At 36.3% G+C, this 26,724-nt stretch overlaps 1 protein-coding gene across 1 annotated transcript in view; it reads left to right on the top strand.

The window, feature by feature from the left end:
- The window catches only part of LOC150083034 (poly(A)-specific ribonuclease PARN-like), a 504,128-nt gene that overhangs the window by 85,052 nt on the left and 392,352 nt on the right, over nt 1-26,724 (top strand). Inside the window, exon 4 of the mRNA XM_090376989.1 lies at nt 26,548-26,615. Coding sequence (XP_090233115.1) covers nt 26,548-26,615 — 68 coding nt within the window. The remainder of the gene's footprint in view (nt 1-26,547; nt 26,616-26,724) is intronic.

Below are 26,724 nucleotides of genomic sequence, written 5' to 3'. Positions count from 1 at the left end.
GACTGTCCAGATTTTAGCCGCACCCGTTTTACCGCTTTTAATCATCTGACTGAGCCGTATACACTCAGTCATATTTTATCCAACAATGACAATGTGTCTGTTTTTAGCTTTTTTAAATCAATAAAGGTTTTCATCGTATTTAAAATTTATACGTTATTGTTATTTCTTTTTTTGATATACTTTTTATTATATATCTGGACATGGTGGCCTAACTACTTAGGTCACTGAGAGAATAAATTTTTATATATTACCTGGCCTTGGCGCATTATAGCCTTAGATGCTAATGCGCCAATAAAATCCAAGTCAATCAATCAATCAACATGTTGATGTAATTTCTTTATTGATTTATCATTTTTACATTTTATACCGTTGTTATTTTATACCCTGACTTGGTGACCTTAATAATTAGGTCAGTAAAATTAAAATTTTAAATATGATCTAGTTTTGGCGCATTATAGCCTTAGTTCCTAATGCGCCAATAAAACCTAACAAACAAGCTACTGCAACAGGATCTAGAAAATTTGGGAAGATGGGCTGAGAAGTGGCAACTGAAGTTTAACATTGACAAATGTAAAGTACTGCATATGGGTAGAAGTAACCCTAGAGGAACGTACCAATTGTGTGGTACTTTACTCAGGGAGATTGGAGAATGAAAAATACCTGGGGATAATTTTGCAGTCAGATATGAAGTTTTCTGAGCAGTGCAGACAAGCTGCCTGGGCAGGTCATGGAGTTTTGTCAATGGTATACAGGAATTTTTCTAGCATGGAAAAGGAGGTGATTGTCCCTCTGTATAAGGCAATGGTCAGGCCACACCTTGAGTACTGCATACAAGTCTGGAGGCCTCATTTTAGCAAGGATGTAGATTTACTTGAGCATGTACAGAGAAGGGCAACAAGATTGGTAAGGGGAATAAGGGGATCCTCTTACCAAGAGAGGCTTAAGTTCTGGAAATTGCAGCAGCAGGAGACTAGGCACCTGCGAAGTGATCTGATTGAGGTGTATAAGGCTTTGAATAGGTTGAGCATGTTGGATTCTTCCACTTGTTCAGATTATGAACCTAAGGGGGGCATAAATTCAAATTGAGGAAAGACAGATGTAGAATAGATGTGCAGAAATTTGCCTTTAGCCAGTGGGTGGTTAATTTCTGGAACAAGCTTCTATCTGTTGTTGTGGAGTTGATAGGGCAAATGAATTTAAGGAGGAACTGGACAAACATTTAGAGGGAATGGTTGTGTGAATTTTTTTTTTTTTTGGCTGATGCTGCATAAGCTCATACGCTTAATTTAGAATTCTTTCATTTCTCTCACCAAATCCAAAATTTCCTGTAGTTTCATTTTCTGCACTATTTGGTCTCTTTCCAACCTTATCATTGAAGTTCCCCATTGTAGTGTAGTAGATTTTCTGCTCATCTAGAAGTCTCTAAATTTCGATGTATGTTTTTTCAACCTGTTTACTTTGAGCCATGGATCATGGCTCAATGTTGGTGCAAAGATCATTATAACCTTTAGTTTGAACCACTTAGAAATGCTGAGAAGGAGTCTTGACATCCTTGGTGATGTACTTTTGAATTCTAAAGTGTTGTTTTACATATTTTTATGGACCAGAAAGCCAACTGTACCTTTGCTCTTTTCAGTGTTTCCATTGGTGTACAGCAGATTTCCACTTGATAAACTTATAAGTGATTAATTTCTTCTTCTTGTTTCAGCCAAGCCAATGATATTCCAGTTCACATTTTTTTAGTCTCTAAGAGATTTGTATTTTTGTTACTTAACCTAGGGTTCCATAGCAGCCAATGTACCCATGGCCCTATCATCCATGCACAAGCAGAACTAAAAACTAAATCATACACAATAAACTCTATATAATATTGGTGTGTAGATACACCATAGACAACTCTTAAACTACAAAGTAGTTGTTGTAGGCATCATTTGCTCTTTCTCATATTGTGCTCTGCCTTCACGACGAGTTGCCATGATATTGCACTAACTCGAATAAGTAACGCTTCTCTAATAGAGAAGACTATTGTTACTTATTCTCATTGAGTACCACCACCCAGACATGTTTCAAGGCTATTGGTCTATCATCAGTGGGTGGGCAGGTACCCTGGTATTGCAGACATGACGACCCAGTTGTGAAGATAATCACACAATATGAGAGATGCCAAAAGGTGTATATGATGATGCCTACAACATAAATGATGCCTACAACATAAATGATGCCTACAACAACTACTTTATAGTTTCTTAAGAGTTGTCTATGGTGTATCTACACACCGATATTATATAGATATTAAACTCTTAATGTATTATGCCTTGTGCATTTAGTTATTTTGAATATTGTCATATACACCTTTTGGCATATCTTATATTGTGTGATTATCTTCACAACTGGGTCGTCATGTCTGCAATACCAGGGTACCTGCCCACCCACTGATGATAGGCCAATAGCCTTGAAACATGTCTGGGTGGTGGTACTCACTGAGAATAAGTAACAATAGTCTTCTCTATTAGTGAAGCGTTACTTATTCGAGGTAGTGCAATATCATGGCAACTCGTCGTGAAGGCAGAGCACAATATGAGAAAGAGCAAATGATGCCTACAACAACTACTTTGTAGTTTCTTAAGAGTTGTCTATGGTGTATCTACACACTGATATTATATAGATATTAAACTCTTAATGTATTATGCCTTGTGCATTTAGTTATTTTAAACAATAAACTCTACACCATCAGTTCATTCTTGTAGCAACTCATCCATAATATAGATCCATGAGTATGGGCCAACTATGGAGCCAGTCTTTGCAGGCACTCTAGGAAATGACTATTTCATTCTTACAAGGTAGTTGTTTCTGGATGTCTGTAATCACAGCATCCAACAATATGGACCAGTTGCAATGTAGTTTGTCAGTTAACTCAGGCCCATGGATGTAAAAATTTTAAAGTGAATGCCATGTAGTGGACTTAGGTGTGTGCGTGTGCACGCACATTGAAATATTGCCTGCCTTCATAATAAAGCACCCCAGTTATATTGTTGATTCTGTGACTTACTAAGGAAGTGATTTGTGTACTTATGAGTGGCCAACTGGGCTAGCCAGGTGGGTAAAGTGCCTGCCTGGCAACCAAAAGGTCGCGGGTTTGAATCCTGCCTCGGGCTTGGATCAGAGTAAAATGCAAAAACCTTGGGAGGTGCATTATGGCCACAGAATTAGTTATTTTGATGTACTAACAAAAAAAAAAAAAAAAAAAAAACTTATGAGTGACTACGTGCACGTAGTGTGTGCTGTCATCTTTTCTTAAGCTTCTGATATATATGTCAACAGTTATATGTTGTTCACACAACTACAACTGAAGACATATATGCACTTGTATGGATTCAGGAATTTGAAAAGACACTATAGTGCCTTCTGTTTTTTTATCAGTGGAATTTTTTGAAGAGCTTCTTTATTTTCTTGCTGACTTTCTCAGTATTCTTAATGTACTCTTTATAGCTGATATTTTGGTAATGTAATTTCTAGATTTAAAATCTATTGTCAAAGTGGACTTTATTCATTTTGTTAAGAAATAGAACTACCAGAATACATTTCTACTCAACAAAATGAGAGAAGTGTGTTATAGGCTAGATTACTGTGATAAGTATTCTTAACAGCTATACAGTGGAGGTATTTGCCACCGGCACTGGTGGCAAATTCTATTCTATTCTGTTTCTTAATGTGGAAACCATGAGGATTCACTGCTTGTTTATTTAAGGGCATATATATATATATATATATATATATATATATATTGCATTGCCTTAGGTGCCCTATTATCTTGCTATGCCTCTAATATCTTATTGTGGGATTCAACTTTCCATATATTGTATTGTCTAGGACTGTGAGTTGGTACTTCACTCAGTAGCAGAATATTTCTGAATGAGTTCTTTCCCTATCAACAGGTTACAAGACAAAGCAATATTCTTAATTTGATTATCAACAGCAGTTTATAATGTATAAAGAATCTTGAAGTAAAGAAACCACAGTAGAGATAGCAGTGATCATATTGTATTGATGTGATTTATTCAAAGATGATAACTATTGCTAAGGGTAAAGGAAAGAGATTTTTTTTTGCAAAGGCAATTAGGTGAACTTCCTTCAGATCATCATATAGGCTAATCTCTTTTTTTTTTATAATATTTAACTTAACTGAATTCTGCGTTGGATAATATCTTCAATAAAATTAGTTAATCTCTCCATTTCAATCCTAATAGCTGGCCTAATCCTAGTTGCTTGCAGTGGAACAGCTGTCTTTCCCACTGCTAAAATTAATTCTTTATTTTTATAATTGTTCTTACAGTTAAACCTGCCAGTCCTAAATTATGGCACACACTCACTTGTCGTTGACCAGAATCTATTTTCTTCAAAAACGTCTAATTTAATTTTCAAATTCAGTCTTTTTCTTACATTTGTAGTCTTTGTACTGCATCCAGACACTGTTGCTTTTTCATTCTTATCTGCCATTAACTCTTCGAAAATGTAACTGCATTGGTTGCATTAATTATGATTCAATGTTCGAGTAAACTGTCCGTTACGCACAATGTCTAATACTGTACTGAGCGATGACTAGACTTCGGATAAATGCATATAATGCAAATATTAAAAGCATTATACTTGATCATTTTTTAAAATGTTGATCTTGGAACTATGTAACAAGTGACTACTGCAATTAAATTAGCGTGCGAGAAAATTTCACTGAGTGTGGGAAAATTTCTCAAGTCGCCATTGGAAACATTTTAATGCTGGTTTGCTATTCATTTTCAAGCTATCGACTCCATCAGATGACACATTTTCATTAAATATGCCAAAAATGCAATCTGTACGCTGGTAAAAGAGCATTACAGTGATTTGTGACAGCGTTATAGTCAGATACAGTTTTATAATATAAGAACAGCGTAAAGAAAACCGCGTTATAACTTGGGCCTGCTGTATATCTAAAATCACATATAATTTTAAAAGATTACAAATAAAAAAATACAAAATAAAATTAAATTGGAGTTCAAGTACAAAATGCATGTACTTGAAGGTGTATGATCGATGGCAGGATCAAACAAAGCTGCATATTGAAGTATTAAAAAAAATGTATTTATAATTTTTATTTTCAATTATGTTTTGAAAAACTAAAGTCTTCATAATTAATACATATTGATTTATTGCCGATTATCTCACACACCCCATGGAACATCTCGCGATCCCCTAGGGGTGCTTGCACCCAACTTTGGAGACCAATGGTTTAGATTAAGAGGACAAACTGAAGCAGCAAAGAGTTTTGTGTGTTAATATTAGAAGGAAAATGATGAACCACATTGGGCCAGTTAATATGAATAGCATACTTGTTGATGATCATGTACAGTTGCTGACAAAATGAATAAGCATTTTGCATTTACAGTCACATGTGAACAATTTTTTACAGATGGGGAAAACAGAAACCTATTGTGGCACTAACTCAGAGTGAAATGATTTTATGACAATGGAAAGGAAGCCAGAAGAGATTATAGCAGCCGAAGGTAAGAGATCTGGGGCTGATAAAGGCCTCAAACTGTATTAAAAAAAAGCAGCAAAAAGAGGTAATCAAATCTTTATCAATAATAACAATTTTATTCAGAGAAAGTCTTTACAGGTTGAAAATGCGCAAATGTCTTTCCTATTCACAAAAGGGATTCAGTGTGATGTGGGTAACTACAGACCTGTAACATTGATATCTGTACAGGGAAAATTATGGAGCACTAGTTAAGTGATGCAATACAAGGATCATTTGAAAAGTAATTTAGCCATAAGATAATTACAGAATGGCTTTTTAAGAAAAGGTTATGCCTGACCAATCTGATTAGCTGTTGTTAGATTGTCAGAGGAATTTAATGCAAAGAATAATTTTGATACAGTTCCACCTGAATGTTTTTTCATATGAATTGAAGAAATGTGACATAAAGAGATTAAGTTGTATGAGACAGAGTGTTTGTAACTGGACACTGCCCTTTAAATTGAGTAGAATCCAGTAGAGTTCAAAACTGAAGCTCTTACTGTTTGTAATATTTATTAGTGATATTGATGTATATATTTCAGTTTTATTGTAAATTTGCTGATGCTTAATGATGACATGGAGATATGCTTCTTCAACAGTAACCTAATTAGATTATCTCAATAATTGATGAGCTGAAAAATGGCATTTAAAGCACAATATTAATAAATATAAAGTACTGCATTTGGGGAGAAGAAATTCCAAGATAACATAATATTTTGGTAGTACCAAGCTCAGTAATTAATCAAGAAAAAGACTTGCAGATAACTGTACAGTCAATTTGTTAAAAGTTCTCTGAGCAGTGTAGACAAAATGCTAGGACAGCTCATGGTTTTTCTATGACTAACTTACAGGAACTTTGACAGCAGGAATAAAGAAATAATTATATTATGTGAAGCAGTTGATAGGCTATATATTGTATACTAGTTTTCTAAACTTCATTTTAGGAAGGATGTAGATCTGTTTGAAAGGGTACAGAGAAGAGTGACAAATTACCACTAGTACAAGAAAGACAGTTGTGTAAATTTTACTTTCTGAAAACTAATCACCCACATTAAGACTCAATTGTGAAATGTTTAGTGTACCAAAAGGGCTAAGAAAACTAAATATCAGTGTAAGGATACACCAATTAATTGGTACATAATCGGTAATTGGCTCCTTGGCTGATTAATTGTTAATCAGCATTTTTGTTGATTAATCGGTTTTATTAATCGTCCATTTCCTGCTAAATTTAAGCCAGTTAATCACTGCTAAGAAATTCATCGGATAGCTTTGATATACTGAAATGGATTAAGTAAACATTTTTTGAGTTTGGCTGCTGTTATAGCCAATTTATTTTTATTAACACAGAGAATACAATAAAAAATAAATGCAAAATAAAATAAAAATAAAAAATAACAGGTATTTTAATCAAATTTATCACCTTTTTAACAAAGTATAAAGGAAAAACAAATTAAAAGTAGTTTTACACTGAGTAATCAAAATTGAATACCCTTAAATTGTAATGCAAAGACATCAAAGTTTCCCATTTTCAGGACATAGCCTATTGCAGGTTCATACAAATTACCACTAGTACTAAATATTCTTTCTCTTTCAACTGCTGAAGCTGGTGCACTTAAATATTTCGAAGCCAGTTTGCTCAGAAGAGGTAGTTTATCTCTCATGTTTTTCCACCACAGAAATGGGCTATTATTTCTAAGCAGTAATGGAAAATTTAAATACTGATTCAATTCTTGAGAGCAGCACTGAATAATGCTTTTTTTTTTTTTTTTGAGGATTTCTTCTCTTTTGAACGTATTCTGTGTAACATTTCTTCTGTTCCTTCGTTTTGAACACTATCTGCTAATTCATCAAACAAATTTGAAAAAGTCATAGTAAAGCTTGGGTTATCTTGATCTTCAGTAGAACTGATTGAAGCATATCCTACTGAAATATCAAGAGAATTCCCTCTTACCTCCATTTGATCCTGCTCCAGAGCTTCTAAAATCCATTCTTTTATTTTGTTTTTTATATCATTTCTTTGAAATTTCATCTTAAATCTAGGATCTATAAAAGTAGATAAACACAAAGATTTATTTTCCTTCTAAGTGGAAAATCTTTTCACAATTGATGATTCATCAATCTCGAATTAATTTATGCTTCTTTAAATTTAGCTGCTCCTGTATTTCCATTAATATAACTGCTGAAGCAAAATGACTGAAGTATTTTACAGTATTCCTATTGATAGTAACAGCAGTCCTTACAGCCTCCTGGACAAATATGGAGTCATTTATTGAAATTTGTAATGTGTGTATGACACATAATTGTGACCGTAAACCACTACCAATGACACTAGCTACCATATTTGCTCCAGAATCTCGCGTACAAGGAAGACTTTGCCTTTTGAGATCTTATATTCTTCTAGCACATTGTTAAACTCTTCACTGATCTGTGTATCCCTGTAGGAGACCCTGAAAAAGGAAGAATCCTTAGGAGAGAGTTGTTCAAACTTATTTGAAAGCCAGTGGCTTGCAATACTCAGAAATGGAGAATTATTTGTAGTAGCTGTCTAAATATCAGTGGTTAAAGAAATGTTGGTGGCTTTATCAAGGGATGTTTGAAGTTTTACCTTCTAAAATAAATCTGGAGTGATTTTATCAGTGATATATTTTCTACTTGGAATATTGTAATTTGTCAAATATTTTTAATAACCTTTGGAATCCAATATTGTATGTTACAGAATATGGTTGAAGGTCAATAGCTATCATTTCTCTAATTAAATAATGCATCTCTTTGGCCTTGTGATCATTAATATCCCAAAGCTTCTTTGTTAATACTGCTTGTATAGTCACTTTAGCAGAAGGTTCAGTGGTGCTGCTACTTCCTGAACATTCAGCATATGTCCTTTTCAACTTATGTGAAGCTTCTGTTTCTTTTGACATTTCTTCTGGATGGAACTTTTTGAGATGATTCATCATATTTATGGTTGTAAATGTTTTGGCTGTTTTACCACCCCTTGATAGTGATATCACAAAATTACATATGCAAAGAGTTTTGTTCTTTGGATTTATCGTAAAATACTTCTATACAATACAGCAGGCCCTTGTTATAATGCGGTTCGCTTTATGCTGATTCACTATAACGTTGTTCTTATATTATAAAGCCGTATCTGACTATAATGCTGTTACAAATCACTGTAATACTCTTTTACCAGCGTACAGATTGCCTTTTTGGAATATTTAACAAAAACGTTTCATCTGATGGAGTTTGATAGCTTGAAAATGAATAGCAAACCAGCATTAAAATGTTTCCAATGGCGACTTGAGAAATTTTCCCACACTCAGTGAAATTTTCTCGCACGTTAATTTAATTGCAGTACAGTCACTTGTTACATAGTTCCAAGATCAACATTTTAAAAAATGATCAAGTATAATGCTTTTAATATTTGCATTATATGCATTTATCCGAAGTCTAGTCATCGCTCAGTACAATATTAGAAATTGTGTGTAACGGACAGTTTACTCGAACATTGAATCATAATTAATGCAACAGTTTTGAAGAGTTAATGGCAGATAAGATTAAAATCTTAACTAATAAGATTTCATTCTTTCAATACATTTTTGAAGAGTTAATGGCAGATAAGAATGAAAAAGCGACAGTGTCTGGACGCAGTAAGAAGACTACAAATGTAAGAAAAAGACTGAATTTGAAAATTAAATTAGACGTTTTGAAGTGAATCAATTCCTGTCAATGACAAGCGGATGTGTGCCATAATTTAGAACTGGCAAGTTGTTTGACTGTAAGAAAAATTATAAAAAATAAAGAATTAATTTTAGCAGTGGGAAAGACAGCTGTTCCACTGCAAGCAACTAGGGCTAGGCCGGCTATTAGGATTCAAATGGAGAAACTTTAGCTAATTTTATTGAAGATAATATCCAATGCAGAATTCAGTTAAGTTAAATATTATTAAAAAAAAAAAAAAAGATAGATTACCCTATATGATGATCTGAAGAAAGCTCACCTAAAAAAAAAGAAAAATGGAACCATTTAAAGCTAGTAAGGGCTGGTTGAATAGATTTAAAATCCAGAGAGAAGCCGCAAGTGCAGATCAAGGAGCTGAAACTTTAAAAAAAGAACTTGTTAAAATTATTTAAGAGGGGTGCTATACTTCTCAACAAGTTTTTAACATAGATGAAGCAGGACTTTTTTTTGGAAACGAATGCCTAAAAGAAGTTTCATATTAAAAGAACAAAAAACACATGCCAGGTTTCAAAGTGGCGAAGGATCGGTTGACTTTATTGTTGGACGTTAACATTGCGGGGGATTTTAAATTAAAACCCCTTTCAGATTACCAGGAAGAAGGCCCAAGTACAATCTAAAATTGACGCATTTTTCATGATTAAATTCATCAATTAAATTCATGATTTTAATTGTAATTTTAAGTTTAATTTTGATACGTAAACAGTTACCACATAATTATATACATATGTAATGCAGAATATTTTATATACAGGGTGATACACTACCAGTGTGACAAACTTGCAGGAGGTGTAGGGGGCACAAAGACAAATCGGAATCACATAGCATTGCAGGGTCCGAAATGCCTTCGTCATGCAGTAGAGGACGTTGAATGGGAGGTCGCGTGAACAGCGATCCCGCTGGAAGTCAGCATTTGCTAACCGTTTCTGTTGAAGAAACCAAGTAGCAAAAGTCCTCCGGAGTGGATAATCTGCAGGCCCCAATGATTGGACGCGTTGCAGATGGTATGACCTCATTTGGTTTGTTGACAGTATCCTCCATATAGTGGATTGGGAAATACCCAATCGTTGGCCTATCGCTCAAGTACTCGTACTCGGATTGCCTTCTGCAAGACGTAGGACATTCTCCTCATTGTCTGGCGACCTCGTCGTTCACTCTCGATTCATGGTACCTCTCGATTCATGGTACCTCACGCACGCCTGTGCGTGAAACATTCCTGGTACAAGCGCAGAGCGGCACACCCATTACAGTCCGCAGCTCCGTACGTGAGGTGCATGTCGGCCAGTTCAAAGTTTGAATACTCGTCCATCCTACTGCCTCGGGAACTGGTTCGCAAATGCTGACTTCCAGCGGGATCGCTGTTCATGCGACCTCCCATTCAACGTCCTCTACTGCATGACGAAGGCATTTCGGATCCTGCAATGCTATGTGATTCCGATTCGTCTTTGTGCCCCCTATACCTCCTGCAAGTTTGTCGCACTGGTAGTGAATCAACCTGTATACAAATATTTGAATATTAAATATTTTGACCGACATTTGTGCATCTTTTTACTTCTGTTTATTCTTGATTGTTTATTATCTATTGATTAGGAAATATCCTATGGCACTCGCTTAGCGCAGATTCACTTATCGCTCTGTTTTTCCAGAACGAATTATTAGCTTTAAGCAGGGGTCACCTGTACATCATGGTGCCATCATGGTCACCTTGACAATTACCTAAATTCAGGGTTGTAGTGGAGGGTATACGCCACTACAACCCTAATTTTTTAAAGCGAATAGCATATACCTTCTGGTGTTTGAAAGACTCGAAAAAACAAATTAAAATATTTACTAAAAGTCTAAAAATAAATTTATTAGACTTTGATTCTTAGGCAATACTGTACTTATAATTTTATGCTACTTCTATGCATCCAAAGTGAATTCAATTAATAAGCCTGATATGCACAGTATACTCTACTTTTCATAACATTCATAGAGTATACCTTCTGCTAATTTTATGACTACAGTACTGCTTAAATCTTAATAAAATTTAATATGAAAAATGTTAAGAGGATTAGAACACATGGATTAATAAGGTGTATAAACAAACTGAATACATGGAGCAAATGTAAAGAAAGCCGACACGAGAACCACTGGAGACTAACCAATAGCATGCATCATCTGTTTACTGAGAATGCAGCAAGAAACTGTGGTAGAGGCAAAGCAGTTTATCGGGTTAGTTTCCCATAATTTGCCATGGTTCTCCTGTTGGCTTCCAAATTTCCAGCATCCCCCTCGTAAACGACTTTTTCAAGTCCGTTTGAGAAAAATAACCATCTATATGTATTCTAACACCATTATTAATACTGCAAATAACAAAATATCATTTCAATTTTCCAATAAAACCATTAAAAATTGTTAAACTCATTGGCATTGAGTAAAATGGTCGAAGTCCCCAGTGCTGCCAAAAGTCAAGAATGGTAGCAACGTAGAAAGACTTAAGAAGAAAAAAAAAATTTTTTTTTCATTCACAAGTTGCAATTCTTAATAGGTTCAAGTGAGAATGGGCAGACTGTCGAAGTAGGAGTCACATGACTGGCATTTAACTGTCTATGTATATCAGGGAAGTGCTTCTGAGATGCAAATGCTGTATCGGTGTCACTGGGATGCAAAAAATGCCCGCTGGAAGATGGTCTAAAAGAACTAGTTAGAGATATATAACTAATTCTGTAACTGAACACTTAGAATGAATTATTGTAATATTCCTTATATTAGTATTATTTAGTTGATATTTGACTATATGTACACTGAGTGGACAGAAATCATGGGATACCTACCTAGTAATGGGTAGGCCTACCTTTTGCCCAGATAAGGGCAGTCACGGTGAGCTATTGAGTCCACTAGTTCACAAAAGCATTCCACAGTTATTTCCATCTGTGCTTGCTGCACCACTGTTTATAATTCAGTTGCATTCCTGGATGGAGGATCCAAAGCTTGAACGGACCTTTCCCAGCATACCAAAGATGCTTCATAAGGTTCATGTCTGATGAATGGGGAGACCATTCCATAGTTGTAGAATCTGCAGAATGCTCTTTGAACCATGTTCTAGTCACCACAGCTCGGTGGGGGGGGCGCACTGTCCTGCTGGAAGAGCCCATTGCCCTGTGGGTGCCCGATGACCATGAAGGAATGCAGATGGTCTGCAAGGATGGACACGTAACCTGGACTGTTCAGAGATGTACCTAGTGTACCAGAGGTCCCAATGGCACCTTCATAGCCAGGTGGGCAGGAGCAGCAGTGCGTAGCACACACTTCTTGATTAGACTGGGGTTCGAGCCCATGACCACCAAATATGGAGGATGCGGAAAGGTCAGGGAATGACCACCGCATATCCCCGGAGCAATATGGCCTTAGTTGCTAATGCTCCTAAAAACCAAATAACAAACAGAGGTCCCAACATGTGCCAGTTGAACACTCCCTCAGACCATTACCGACCGTCCACCTGCCTGAACAGTTCCTTGTTGACATGATGGACGTTTAGCTTTGTGTGGTTTCTGCCAGATATGCACCCTCCCGTCCACTTGAAATAACTGGAAATGGGACTGATCAGACCAGGAGACCTGTCGCCAATCATCCAAGATTCAGTGCCAATGTTCTTTCGCCTAGTTGAGGCGTAGAGTCCTGCGTCATGGTGTTAGCAGTGGGACTTTGGTGGGTCGGGGGCTCCCATAACCTATTGCCACTAATGATCACTTGATGGTCTTGGTTGGTGGAGATGTTTCTGGTGGCTCCCTTGTTGAAATCGGAAGTGATTTGTGCCACTGTCGCTCTCCTGTTGGCTGAAACAATGTGAGACAGAGATTCAACAGCCACGTTCATCCACCACCTTTCTCACCCACAGCTCTGTCCACATTGATGGTGTACAGATATACTCTTGATACTGTTGAACGGGGATTGTGCAATTTCTCTACCACCCCCACGATAGTGACCCATGCATCGGGCACCCACTATCATCCCTTTTTCAAAGTTGGTTAACTCAAGACATTTATCCATACTGACATCGAATTACTGTCTATGTGAATGCAGTGATGCAGTGTGCCTATATACCTGCCAATCGGTGGGTTCATCCACTAGCGAGAGGGGTGACAGCATTGTGTTACCCAGCAACCAGGTATCCCATGAATTCTGTCCTTTCAGTGTACTGTACTATAATTAGCAGTGGGTGGCTTTTTCAGTTGGCTGCTGACTATTAAGGTAGGAAAGCATTGTAATGACTAATTGGCTAATCTTTAGATTTCTCCGAGCCTTATCCAAAGAGTAATTCATTATTGGAATGAACTTCCACATGGTGTTGTTTCAGGTAGTTGGAAAAATTTATGATTCAACAGATTGTTAGAAGCAAATGAAGTGGGTAAGAAACTGTGTATACATATTTATTTTTGGATTCCTAACTGGAGAAAGAATTATTTAGATTTCATTATACTTTTACAGTTATTTAAATAACTTGACAAGATTTTGTTATACTTTGAATCTATATCCACTGAAGAATGAATTACAGTAATTGAATACCATTATTCAGAGCTATATGGAGCTATACATGAGTACTGAATACACAGATCTGGTAGCTTCATTTTAAGAAGGATGTGAATCGCTTAAAACAAGTGCAGAGGACTCAAGGATACAAAAGTAAAAGTCAAGTTGACTTCCATTATGTGGTGATGCACATAATGGATTTGAGGACACTCATATCATGAAAGAGGAGACCTGATTGAAGTTTAAGGCTTTAAATGGATTGAGTAAACTAACTTGGACAACACTTCTAAGGGGACATACTTAAATTGAAAAAGGGTAGTTGCAGAATTGACATGTGAAAATTTGTGAGTGATGATTAATTATTGAAACAAACTTCCATCTTCCACCTGGTGTTGTGAAAGTGGGTTTTTTTTTTTTTTTGGTTCTTAGCATCACCGATAGGCTCCCAAATTAAATTATTTTGTTTTATTGTTCTCAGTAATAAAACATCATGATTAACAAATAAAAATATTTCTGACACCGCCAAAATTTGCTCTTTGATTTTTAAATTATGCAGATTCAAAAAATAAAGTTTAAAAAAATGTCTTTAGCTACATATCATTTGATACACAATCACTGTTATATTTTGTTATCTTGGCTTGCAGAAATTCTAGAGAAAATAAGTCTCATCAAATTGTATTTCAGAATTAGTGTGGCAATTGTGATTTTATCTGTTTTTTGTTGTGTAATTCATTTTTGTGATGTACATAAATCAGCAAGTCCACCTTCCATGGACTCCCGTGGAACTTGTCATTCAGTGATCTCTATTAGCGGGGAAGGTAGCTGAAAGAGAAGCACTGTTCTTCGTATTGTAAAACTCAATATACTATCCTGTTTTCCCAGTAATTTATCATTAATTTTAACACAAATTCCTTTGGATTGTAAAACAAATGGTGTCAGTTATGTGCAGCACCACAGTGAAGTGTCTCACTTGACTCTAACTAAAGTGTCACTTTTCAGAGCCAAATTAGATAGTCTCAGCTTAACACAATTCATAGCTGGAGTTTTACTTTTTCCAAGAAAGGTTAAAAGGATAATAAACAGCAGCCATTTTATTTATTTATTATTATTTTTTTTTCTGATGTTATATTTTGATCGATTAAATTGGTTTTAATTGGCATGTGAATAACATAAATAGTTGAAATAAGATATTATCATTTAAGTTGTTGATATGTTAGTGGAGAAAGAAAAATGTAAATTTCAAACCCAGAACAATTGAAGTTACTAATCCAGTTAGCTACATGTTTGAATTTTCATTTGGAATTATATCAGGCCAATTATTGGTGTTTATGTGATGAATTTGTAAGTTTATAAAAATTTAAAAATTGTGCACATAAATTCTTTCAATTATTAATTTTTCATTGTTTAATTTCATAGCTGATTATTAGAACAAGACTGTTGTCAAAAATAAAATAAAGATGAAAATTTAGTAACTTAAAAAAATAAAAATTACTATTAGTTTTTTTTTTTTTTTAATCCTCTACGTTTATAGATACAGGTAGGACTCTGTTTACACTGCTTCAATTTACGCCACTTGACCTTTGCACCTCTGTGGCCCCGGGTGCCAAGCGTATTTTGAGGCCAAGCGATATTTGTGAGATTATAAAGTGCTCTTCAAAGGCGATTAAAGTTATTTTTAAGTTTATACATTTATCTAAAGCCTTATTTTTTTAAAACCTGCCTGTGGCGGGGCCGGAAATCTTGGCAAGTAAGTCCACTTGCCAAGGGCTAAAAGGAGCAATCATGGATAACACAGACCATAAGGATATTGAGAATGATAATCCAAAGAGACAAAAGACTGATCGGATGGAGCAACCATGCCCGTCGTTCTTAATCATCCACTCCCTTACTAGTCAGCCCATGAATAAATTGTCTCCATTTGTCATACAAAAACATCTGGAGGGTATTGCAGGATCTCCCAAGACGGTGAAGAGACTGCAATCAGGAGACTTACTAGTAGAAACCACCAACCACAGACATTCCGAGAAGCTGTTACAACTTACAAGCTTTGCTGGCATTCCAGTTAAAATATCTCCACACACAACCCTAAATTAATCTAAGGGTGTGATATCCAGTTGGGACTTACTGAATGTCACCGATGAAGAAATAACCCAAAAACTGCAGGGACAATGTAATTGAAGCAAAAAGAATAATGACTAAAAAAGATAATCAACTGACACGTACAAGAAATATTATTCTCACCTTCAATACACCCAACTTACCCTCCTCTGTAAAAGCAGGTTATTTATTTTGCCGCATCCGACCTTACATTCCAAACCCTTTAAGGTGTTACAAATGCCAAAAGTATGGCCACTCACAAACTGTATGCGGAGGAGTTCCTGTCTGCCCTAATTGTGGATCCTCAGATTACATACAAAGTAACTGTACAGCTACAAAAATGACCTGCCCAAATTGCAAAGGTGACCATCCTGCATATTCGAAGACATGTGAAAAGTGGAAAACCGAGAAAAAAATAGTAAAATACAAGGTTGAGAACAAAGTAAGTTACCCAGAATCGAGAAAATTAGTTGCTCCTACTATAACCAAAAATATGACCTATGCCAATGCTGTAAAAAAATTTCAGACAGTCTCCACTCAAACTGATGTAACAGTTCCCACTAACAAATCAATTTCTGACTGGGCTAGAAATGTTCTTTCTAAGCAACAATCCAAGTTCTCTGACCAGGCAAATAATACTCCTCTGACAATACCAGTGGCATATCCTGCTCCAGTCATAGATACCATATCTCATAGTTTAAACACAAATGTAGTGAAAAATTTTCAAGATACAACCATGGATACAGATGGCACATCCATACAGGAAGATCCCCTTCTAGAAATCCATGCAGAAGAAGAAATGGACACAGGTCGGCCAGTTTTCTCCAAAAAAGATAAATCTAAATTAGAACGTCATAAGCCAGTAACCTTCAAAAAGCAGTCAGATACATCTCCATCAATTAAACACAAATAATGCCTTGTATTTTACAATGGAATTGCAGAGGCTTTCGTTGCAACACAGATGACATCTGTGATCTAATTAACTGATATTCTCCAGTTGCCCTTTGTCTTCAGGAAACTTACCTAACCTCGCAAATTTCTCCTTCAATAAAGAACTATTGTCTTTATCGAAGAGATCGTAATACAGCAAATGCTGCCCATGGTGGTGTAGCAATCCTAATAAATTCAAATATCCCAACTAAACATATTCCACTTCAAACTGAAATGGAAGCTGTTGCTGTTCATATAACTCTTCATATTTCAATAACACTTGTCTCAATATACCTACCACCAAACCATACTTACTGTTTAAAAGATCTTGAAGATCTCCTCATACAGATACCTCCACCTCTCTATATATTAGGGGATTTTAATGGACACCACCCCTTATGGGGCGGTCCTAAACTAGACACATGTGGTCGACTCGTTGAAAGCTTTCTAGAGTCACAAAACCTCACCTTACTCAATACTGGTGCGCACACTCACATACAACTCCCAACTGGACACACCTCAGGAATAGATCTCTCAATTTGTTCTCCAATACTCCTCCCAACCATAGAGTGGTATGTTTTAAATGATCCTATGGGCAGTGACCACTTTCCAATCATATGCAATTTTTTGATATCACAGTCTCCTTCAAACAAACTCCGCAGGAAATGGAAATTTGTTCGTGCAAACTGGGCAAAATTTCGATCATCAATCTCTCTTGACGAGGAAAAAATCCAGCTCCAGAATATTGACAATGTAACAGATTACATCACATCACATCTCCTAAAAGTGGCCAAGGACACAATACCATTATCAAATCCCCCTGGTCGCAAGCATTATAATTACTGGTGGAATGACGAATGCACAAAAGCAAAAACCAAAGCCTGGAATTTATTTCGGCAATGTCCAACCACAAACAATTTCATTAATTATAAGAAGCTAACAGCAAAAGCACGATTTGTACAAAGGCAAGCCAAGAAAGAATCCTGGACCTGTTTTGCATCGACCTTTAACAGAAACACTGATCCAAAAACTATATGGAAAAAAATTAGACAGTTATCTGGTAAGTTTCCTACTATACCTTCTCCAATCCTCTCCTGGAAAGGGCAAGATATATCCAGTTCCTTAGATATTGCTAATGCTTTGGGCAATACTTTTGCTGAAATATCAGCGGCATCAGCATATTCTACATCATTCCAACGAATTAAAAACATTAGAGAAAAGCATGCCATAAAATTTCAAACCGCACGTACTCTGCCATATAACAAACCTCTGCAACACTCTGAACTTCTGCATGCCATTAGAACAGCCCACAGTGGTGCTGCCGGGCCAGATGGGATTTATTATGTCATGCTTCAACAGCTCGATGACAAAGCTTTAAGCCTGCTTCTGGTTTTTTACAATCGTATATTTTTAGAAAACGTTTTTCCAACTTCTTGGCATCACTCTACTGTTTTGGCATTCCTAAAACCTGGGAAAGATCCAACTAACCCCTATAGCTATAGACCGATCTCTCTCTCAAGTTGCCTGAGCAAAAATCCTTGAAAAAATTGTCCACAGAAGACTCGTAATGGATCATTGAGTAACAACATCTAATGAGCCATAGCCAATATGGCTTTCATAAAAATAGGTCGTGCTTAGATCGGCGTCTCCCTAGCCAGGTGGGAAGGAGCAGTAGTGCGTAGCACACGCTTCTTGATTAGACCGGGGTTCGAGCCTGTCACCACCAAATACGGAGGATGCGGAAAGGTTAGGGAATGACCACTGCATATCCCCGGAGCAATATGGTCTTAGTTGCTAATGCTCCTAAAAACCAAATAACAAACAAACAAACGTGCTTAGATCTTAAGGTCAAGGCTGAATTCGCCATTCGAAATGCCTTTGTTAAACGTGAACATCTTGTAATGGTTTCAATAGATATCGAGAAGGCTTTTGACACTACCTGGCGACATGGCATACTAAGTGATCTTTACTCTCTTGGTCTGCGAGGCAACCTTCCTATATTTGTTCAGAACTTTCTACGTACTAGATCGTTTCAAGTTCAGTACCAACATGCCCTCTCCAAAACGTTTATGCAGGAAGGAGTACCACAGGGATCAGTACTGAGTGCCACTTTGTTTGCTCTTAGAATAGATTCCATTACCAATCAGCTTCCAAATACAGTTGAGACCTACCTTTATGCAGATGATCTTTCCATCTCCTGCCATTCCCAAAACATGAGGTCTATTGAATGGCAGCTCCATATATCACTTAATAAAATACAACAGTGGGTCAGCCTCAATGGCTATCGACTCTCGCAGCAGAAAACAGTTGCCATCCATTTTTGTAGACAGCGCAAACTTCATCCGGATCCTGAACTTCAAATTTATAATGTCTCCATCCCGGTCACTAATAGCATCAGATTTCTAGGATTAACACTTGATAATAAGTTAAATTTTATAGACCACATAAAAAATGTACGTACTTCCTGTCTAAAAAAGTTAAATATGCTCAGAGCTTTATCCTCCCAAACATGGGGTGCAGATCGTACATCTCTGCTTCAGCTATATCGAGCATTAATCAGATCCCGTCTTGATTATGGAGCTCCCATCTATGATTCAGCCAGATTGAGTGCATTGCGCTGGCTTGATCCAATTCAACACAGTGCCTTGAGACTTTCACTCGGTGCTTTCAGAACGTCACCAGCACATAGTCTCTACATTGATGCCCATGAACCCCCACTAACTTTACGTAGGAAAACACTGTTATTGAAGTATGCTGTCAAGATACAAAGCTGTGCCATGCATCCGACTCAGTCATACCTGTTCAATCCACCATTAGAAAACCTTTTCAGAAATAAACCAAGCATAGTAAAGCCAGCTGGTCTTCGCCTTCTTGAACTGATGCAAATTTGGAATGTTTCCATCCTTTCTGTACAACAGGTAACAACTTGTACTCAACCACCATGGGTTCCACCTCCTATACCGACCTGTGACACTTACCTGTCTCGATGGGGAAAGAACATTTTACAAATATCAAACAACTTCATGAAGCTCACACTGAAAGATATCTTGACTTTTCTCCAATTTATACAGACCGCTCTAAATCTAATTCAAACATTGGAGCAGCTGCAGTGTTTCCAAATACTGTTATTTCAGCATCCTTGCCATCTGAATTCAGTATCTTCTCAGCTGAATTATATGCAATCAAACTAGCTTTCAGAATCTCTCTTCTCACTGTGCTTTAAAATCTGTTATTTACACTGATTCCCTCAGCTCAATCTTGGTTTATGTAACCCCTTAGATAAAGTACACCCTGTTCTAGACGAAATAAAAAGCATACTAAAAATTGAAGAACGCCATCAACTGGTCACCTTCTGTGGATTCCAGCTCATTCTGGCATTTTGGGCAATGAACTGGCTGATAAAGCTGCAAAAAATCCAACTAGCTTCAACTTAACTGATATCCCTGTTCCGCCATCAGACTATGCATTAACCATTCAGGCTGCATGCCTGTCAAAATGGATAGCAATATGGCACTCTCAAATTAATAATAAACTATTTCAATTTAAACATGATCCAAAAATTTGGCGCTCCAGTGTCCGCACATCAAGACGAGAAGAGGTAGTCCTTTCAAGGGTAAGAATAGGACATACTTACCTGACCCACCTTTATTTACTCACAGGGAATGACCCACCACAGTGTCCACTTTGTAATATAAATCTGAGTATTAAACACATTCTCATTGACTGCCCTTACTATGAACAAGACAGAACTTCAACCCTGCTATCACTGGTTAACCTTCATAGACCAATAACTTTAGAGAATCTCATTGGAGATGACGCAGATATTTCCGAATTTTTCAACTTCTTAAAGCAAACTGTACTTTTTAATCAATTCTGAATTTATGAAACTTTTTCATTTTTTATTATTATAAATGAATAGGCGCATTATAGCCAAAGTAGCTTATGCGCCATCAAACCCCCATATCAACAACAGCACCTCTCAGATCATGGTTGGAGGGAGTGATGAGTCATGACCCTGCCTGATTTCCTAGACACAGATGGTACCAACATTGTAATAAAATTATAATACTAAATGATAAAGTACTGCCTCAAATTTAATATAATTAAACAAAAAAACAAAATATAAAATGTGACGAGAAAAAGCAAATTACGTTAACCACGGACTAAGAACTGCAAGTGAACTGACAAACGTGCACTGGTGTCTAGAGTATAGGATTCTTTTTATTAATATGTATTTTTACATACAGATACTGTACATATCTACAACCATGCCCCCAAAATTTGTGTTATCAAGTGCATCTGGACAAGAGACTAAAAAATAATGTAAATCATTGACACTCGAAGAAAAAATGGGATTTATTCGGCGAATGGAGAAAAGTGAAACCTGGTCAGATGTGTGCTGTGCCTTCAATTTAGCACCATCAACTGTAACAACTATAATGAAAAATGCTGAGACCACAAAGCAGTCTTCCCAATCAGCAGTCAGTATTGGTGTGGGACCCTCTTACTACACCTATTCCTGGAATAAAACAGTCAAAAAAATGGAAAAGCTGCTTGTCCTGTGGATTGACAACATGACCCAGTGTCATCTTCCTCTAACGGAATCATTTATCAGGTATAAAGCAAAATCTTTGTTTGATGAGTTAAGTGGTGAAGAGGATGGTTCTAATGATTTTACTGCTAGTAGAGGATGGTTTTTTAGGTTAAAGAACAGAACAAAAAACCCTAATGTTAAAATGTCAGGAGAAGCAGTTAGTGCTGATATTACAGCTGCAAATGAATTTCCAATTTATTTTCAAAAACTTGTTGATGAAGAATGGCTTACCCCTGAGGAAATGGGACTCTGCTGGAAAAAGCTGCCCAACCGTACCTTCATTGCTTGTGAAGAATGTTCTGCCCCTGGGTTCAAGGCAGCCAAAGACTGTTTGACTTTGTCATTGGGTGGCAATGCTTCAGGAACTTTCAGATTAAAACCTATGTTAGTTTACCATTCAGAAACACCACATGCTATAAAGACATGAAATATCGCGAAAACAGCTTCCTGTCTGCTGGTGTTCCAACAAAAAGGCCTGGGTTATGCAGACAATTTTTAGTGACTGGTACACATCATATTTTTGCCCCGCAGTAAAGAAGTTCTGTACGAAAAATAGATTTCCTCATAAGAGTTTGCTGCTGCTGGACAATGCCTCTGGTCACCCTCCAGATTTCAGTGATTTGAATACCAGTGGCCTAGATATCAAGATGTCTTACTTCCACCAAACACAACCTCACTTTTACAACCCATGGATCAAGGAGCAATATCCACCTTCAAGGCTTATTACTAATGTAGAACACTCAAGGGAATTTGAGGCTGTTCAAGTGTTCGATAATGTCACGTTGAGAGACTACTGGAAGTCATACAACATCATGAAAGGGATCTCCAACATTTCAGTGGCATGGAGTGAAGTTTCAAAATCATGTATGAATGGCATCTGGCATAAGCTTTGGCCTTACTGCATTCCAGATTCTCAAGAGCATGACACTGTCCTTGCTTCAATAACAGAGAATGTGACAGAGATAGCAAAGGAAATAGGACTAGATGATGTAGAAGTTGGTGACATAAATGAGCTTCTTGAGTCATGGTGAAGAGCTTTCAGTGGAAGATTTAGAACAGTTAGCTGAACAACTGTCCAAAGAAGACACAGGAAAGTGAAGCTGATTCTGCAATGCCGGTTAGGACACTAACAGTGAGATCAATGCAGTAAGAGATGTGAGATTTTCTATAGTAAGACCCCAACTGAGAGCGGAGCTCAACCGTTAAGAGAGGAATTGAGACAGTTCTACAGCCATACTATAACTTATTATCAGAAAAGAAGAAAACCAAATAGACATCTATTCTATCGTTTTTAAAAGCAGTAAATTTTCTTTCTTTTTTTTTAAACATTATACAATTTTCAATACATAAATTTCATAAAATAAAACATTTTTCAAGTACATATTTTGTGTTGATTACTGAAAAATCTTGGAACGCAACCTAATGTATTTACATATGTTCCCATTATATTTTTGCTTCAATTTATGCCGCTTCATTTTATGCCAGAAATCTCAGGAAGCTAACCCCAGCATAAACAGAGTCCTACTATATTTTTATTTGTAATTCAACATGTGAGTATATGTACAAAAAAATATTGAAATGTTAAGGCTGTGTATGGACTATTTCAGTATATATGTTACTGAAATAGGAAATGATGCAGCATCCTAAAGAGTACCATTTCCCATATATATCAGCTGTTATCTGTAATTATAATAATATTTATTAGATAAAATTAATAATTATAACATATATTAATGTGTTATTTTTTAATTATAATAATTTTCTTATGTTAAGATAATGTGTTATAATTTTTTTAAATTAACGTTACAGGTATGCATATTATTTATATTATAATTTACTTTAATAAGCAGTTAAACTTAATGACTGACATATTATACTTTTGAAATAGTTACAGCTGTTTACTGATCAATATAATTGCAGTATTCAGGGCCATCATTAGCGCAAATGGGAAATTGAACTCCTGGATAATCCAAGTACAAATGTTATAGGCTTCATTCAGTTTTTTTTTTTTTTTTTTAATTTTATTTAAATCACTCTGCAGTAGACACTTCTCCAAAAATGCCTGTACTATGGGGTACAGATTTTTGGATTTTTTTTTTTTTTTTTAAAAAGGACACTGTGATCACATTAAGAATTAGCATGTTGATTAGAGGACTAGGCAGGATGTTAGACAAAGGCACACTAGAGACATACTAGATCTTTTCAACAGTCTGTTCCCGATCATGATTCAATGCAAGACCATCTAGGAGCAACCAGGAACGGGAAGCAGGAGCAACCAGGAACAAAGGGATATGTTTCTTGAATAACTGTGGGCCTTGTATTCGCACATCCATCCAATGTCCAGGTTGCTGGAAAATTCCACAGATTTTGAGGAGAATGTCCTTTGAAGACACTTCAGGCTGGTTGCTTGGGACTGAAGAGTGGAGTTATTGCTTTTGAGTGATCTAAGACACTGGGTGTGATAGCATCTCTGTCATGCTTGGGACTTCAGTCCTGTATGAGAATAGCTTAGCAAGAGTGAAAATGTTTGTTTTGATCAAGAGAAACTTTCAGTCAAGGAGTCCATCCTGGGGAGATATGACAGATGCTCCTGGAGATGGTAAAAGGTTTCCCAGAATATGGTTGAGCCACTGCACAATCCAATATTCAATGCTCAGTTCAATTCTAAGCTGTGACTGTGCAGCAGAGTTCAAATGACTGAAGCATGGAGGACCACTGGGGACATGCACCTTACCATGTATTAAGCGATTAGATGGACACCAGTCAGTGTGTCTAATATTAGCCCTGCATAGAGTAGCATTGGTTTTTCTCTTGGAACTGGTAAAGTGTTTGATGAAGGAAGGCTTATCCCAAACCATCCTAAAATCATCATAACTGAACTCTGTTGATAGGTTGGCTATCTTGGAGGGTAATGATGTTGATCTGTCTTTTATTAGTTGTTTATTTTCACAAACTTGAATGTTGAGTTTCAAAGCAATGGCTTTTAAATGTGATTTTAGCTTTGAGATCTGTGCATGGGCATTCTTGGAGGATATCAAGGCACCCTGAGCATCCTATGTGGTGATGAACATCTTCAGTCATCTACATAGGAGATGAAATCCTTGTGTACAGATAGAAAGGGTGAGCACAAAGAGAATGGCAAAAACAACTCTCTCTGGTCACTCTGTTTAGGGTGAAGTTGTAGGGCCTCCATCACAAGTGGATTTCCTGGTTCAGCAAGTCTCTGAAAATATTGAGATGAGCAGAGGTGCAAAAATGATTCTCCAGGATGTCGAATGCATGAAAAGCCTATAAAATGCTGCTTTAATCTTGAAGAAGAACAAATGTCAATTTGGCCTCTGCTGTTTAGTGTTTCACATCCTACCAGAGGTATTGAGCAGATTGATAATCATTGATCTACCCCCCCCCCTCAAGGTTGAAAATGGTTATTTTTAGGTATAGGCCTAGTGATATACTGTTATCATATGGTGGGGATGCAAGCTGACTGCAGAATTCTGTTGAAGGTTTGGAGGAGTAGGTCAGTTAAAATGGGCCTGCAAATTTTGAGAATGAACAGTGGAAATGCTTCAGGTTCTACAGTTGCTCTGTTGTATAGCTTGTTGATAGCACTGATTAATCTTGTTTTGAGAGAGTAATATAGAACATATTGGGCCTGCTGTTAGTTGAAGAGAAAGTGACATCATTTAGCAGTTGGAACTGCATCAGCACTCTGAAAGGTGAAACTAGCCTAGTTAAGAAGTGGTTAATATATCGAGTAGGCTATCCATATGTGAGTTAGGGAGAATTCTCTTTGCTACACATTTTCTGGTGATCAGGTTTTGGTGAGCTTGGATCCTAGCATGGGTGGAGTGTGTGTGTGTGTGTGTGTGTGTGTGTGTGTGTGTGTGTGTGTGTGTGTGTGTGTGTGTGTGTGTGTGTGTGTGTGTGTTATTTGATTTAGTTTCATCAGTTTCTGGATCTAAATTTAAGAGAATTTCTTCAATTTTGGCTTATTTAAGTTTATCTTGAATATTGTTAAAAAACTACTACCCTCCTATGCTGATTTTTAGAACTATCATAAACATAAAAACTGCTTATTTCTTGTAAACACAATACAGTTTCAATAAAATCTGTACATATACAGCTTATCTTAATTTTTTTTTACGGATTTTGCTTTTTTTTTTTATTTTGTATTACTTTGTATTAATAGGTTTCACTTAATATTTCACCTTTTTTTCAGAGTGCCACAAAATTCCATCTTATTCATTTTGGTCTGAGTACATTCTGCTACGATGCTAAACAGAATGTGTAAGTAATGACATTAATTCACAGTGCAATATTTCTTGCCTTTTGATTTAATTATTTTACACGGTTTTGTTGCTAATTTGTTGCTACTGCTGTTTTGAAACGTCCTTTGAAATGTGCATTCATGTATCCATTTGAGCCTTCATATGTAAAAACACATTATATATACATAGCTCTATGACTACCTTAGACTAATTCCAATGTTTGGCCTAATGACAAAATTTCAAATGAGAATTCCAAATGTAACCATTTTCCTTCTCCATTAGCATACAAATAAACTGAACTTTAATACATTATAATTTCAGGTAATTCACTATCTGTCTTTATTTTCTTTATCTTGTTTTTTTTTTTCCCTTTCTTTTTTTAAGATAATTTTTTTTTCAGTGTGCTTGTTTCATTAAGGCATATTCTTTACATCATGATGGCATTAAGTAACTGTTGAACATACATAAGTTGGCCATTCTTGATTTAATATATGCATCCACCACAAAAACGAATCATTTTACTATTAGTACTATTAACAGTGCAAACTCACATACTAAGGAAATAGTTTTTGGTAGAATGTAGGATTTTTATTCTGTACTGAGGTTAAAATTGGGTTGGAAAAGTGTGTGATTCTCTCATGCACAAAAAATTGGCAATTTTAATTTCAAAACTGATTATGGAGGGAAAAATTCTTCAGCTGACTGGATTAGTTGCAATTTAAATTTAAAATGTCACTGGACATTTTGTTCCTTGTATTAATTTTTAACAATTTATAACAGACAGGTATTTTAATTTACCAATTTTTAAACTCTCTATATCAATAGGTTTCATCGTTATATTTCACTGTTTTTTTCAGGGTGCCACAAAATTTCAGCTTATTCAGTTTGGTCTTAGTACATTCTGTTATGATGCTAAACAGGATATGTAAGTAATGGCATTAATTTGCAGTGCTATATTTCCTGTCTTTTGATTTAATTATTTTACACATTTTTGAAAAATTTTGAAAATGTAATACCATCAGACTTTTACTTTA

Source organism: Mastigoproctus giganteus, chromosome 7, assembly GCF_048544385.1.
Source record: "Mastigoproctus giganteus isolate SK-2022 chromosome 7, ASM4854438v1, whole genome shotgun sequence".
NCBI lineage: Eukaryota > Metazoa > Arthropoda > Arachnida > Uropygi > Thelyphonidae > Mastigoproctus > Mastigoproctus giganteus.
This window is presented reverse-complemented; position numbering and strand designations above follow the sequence as displayed.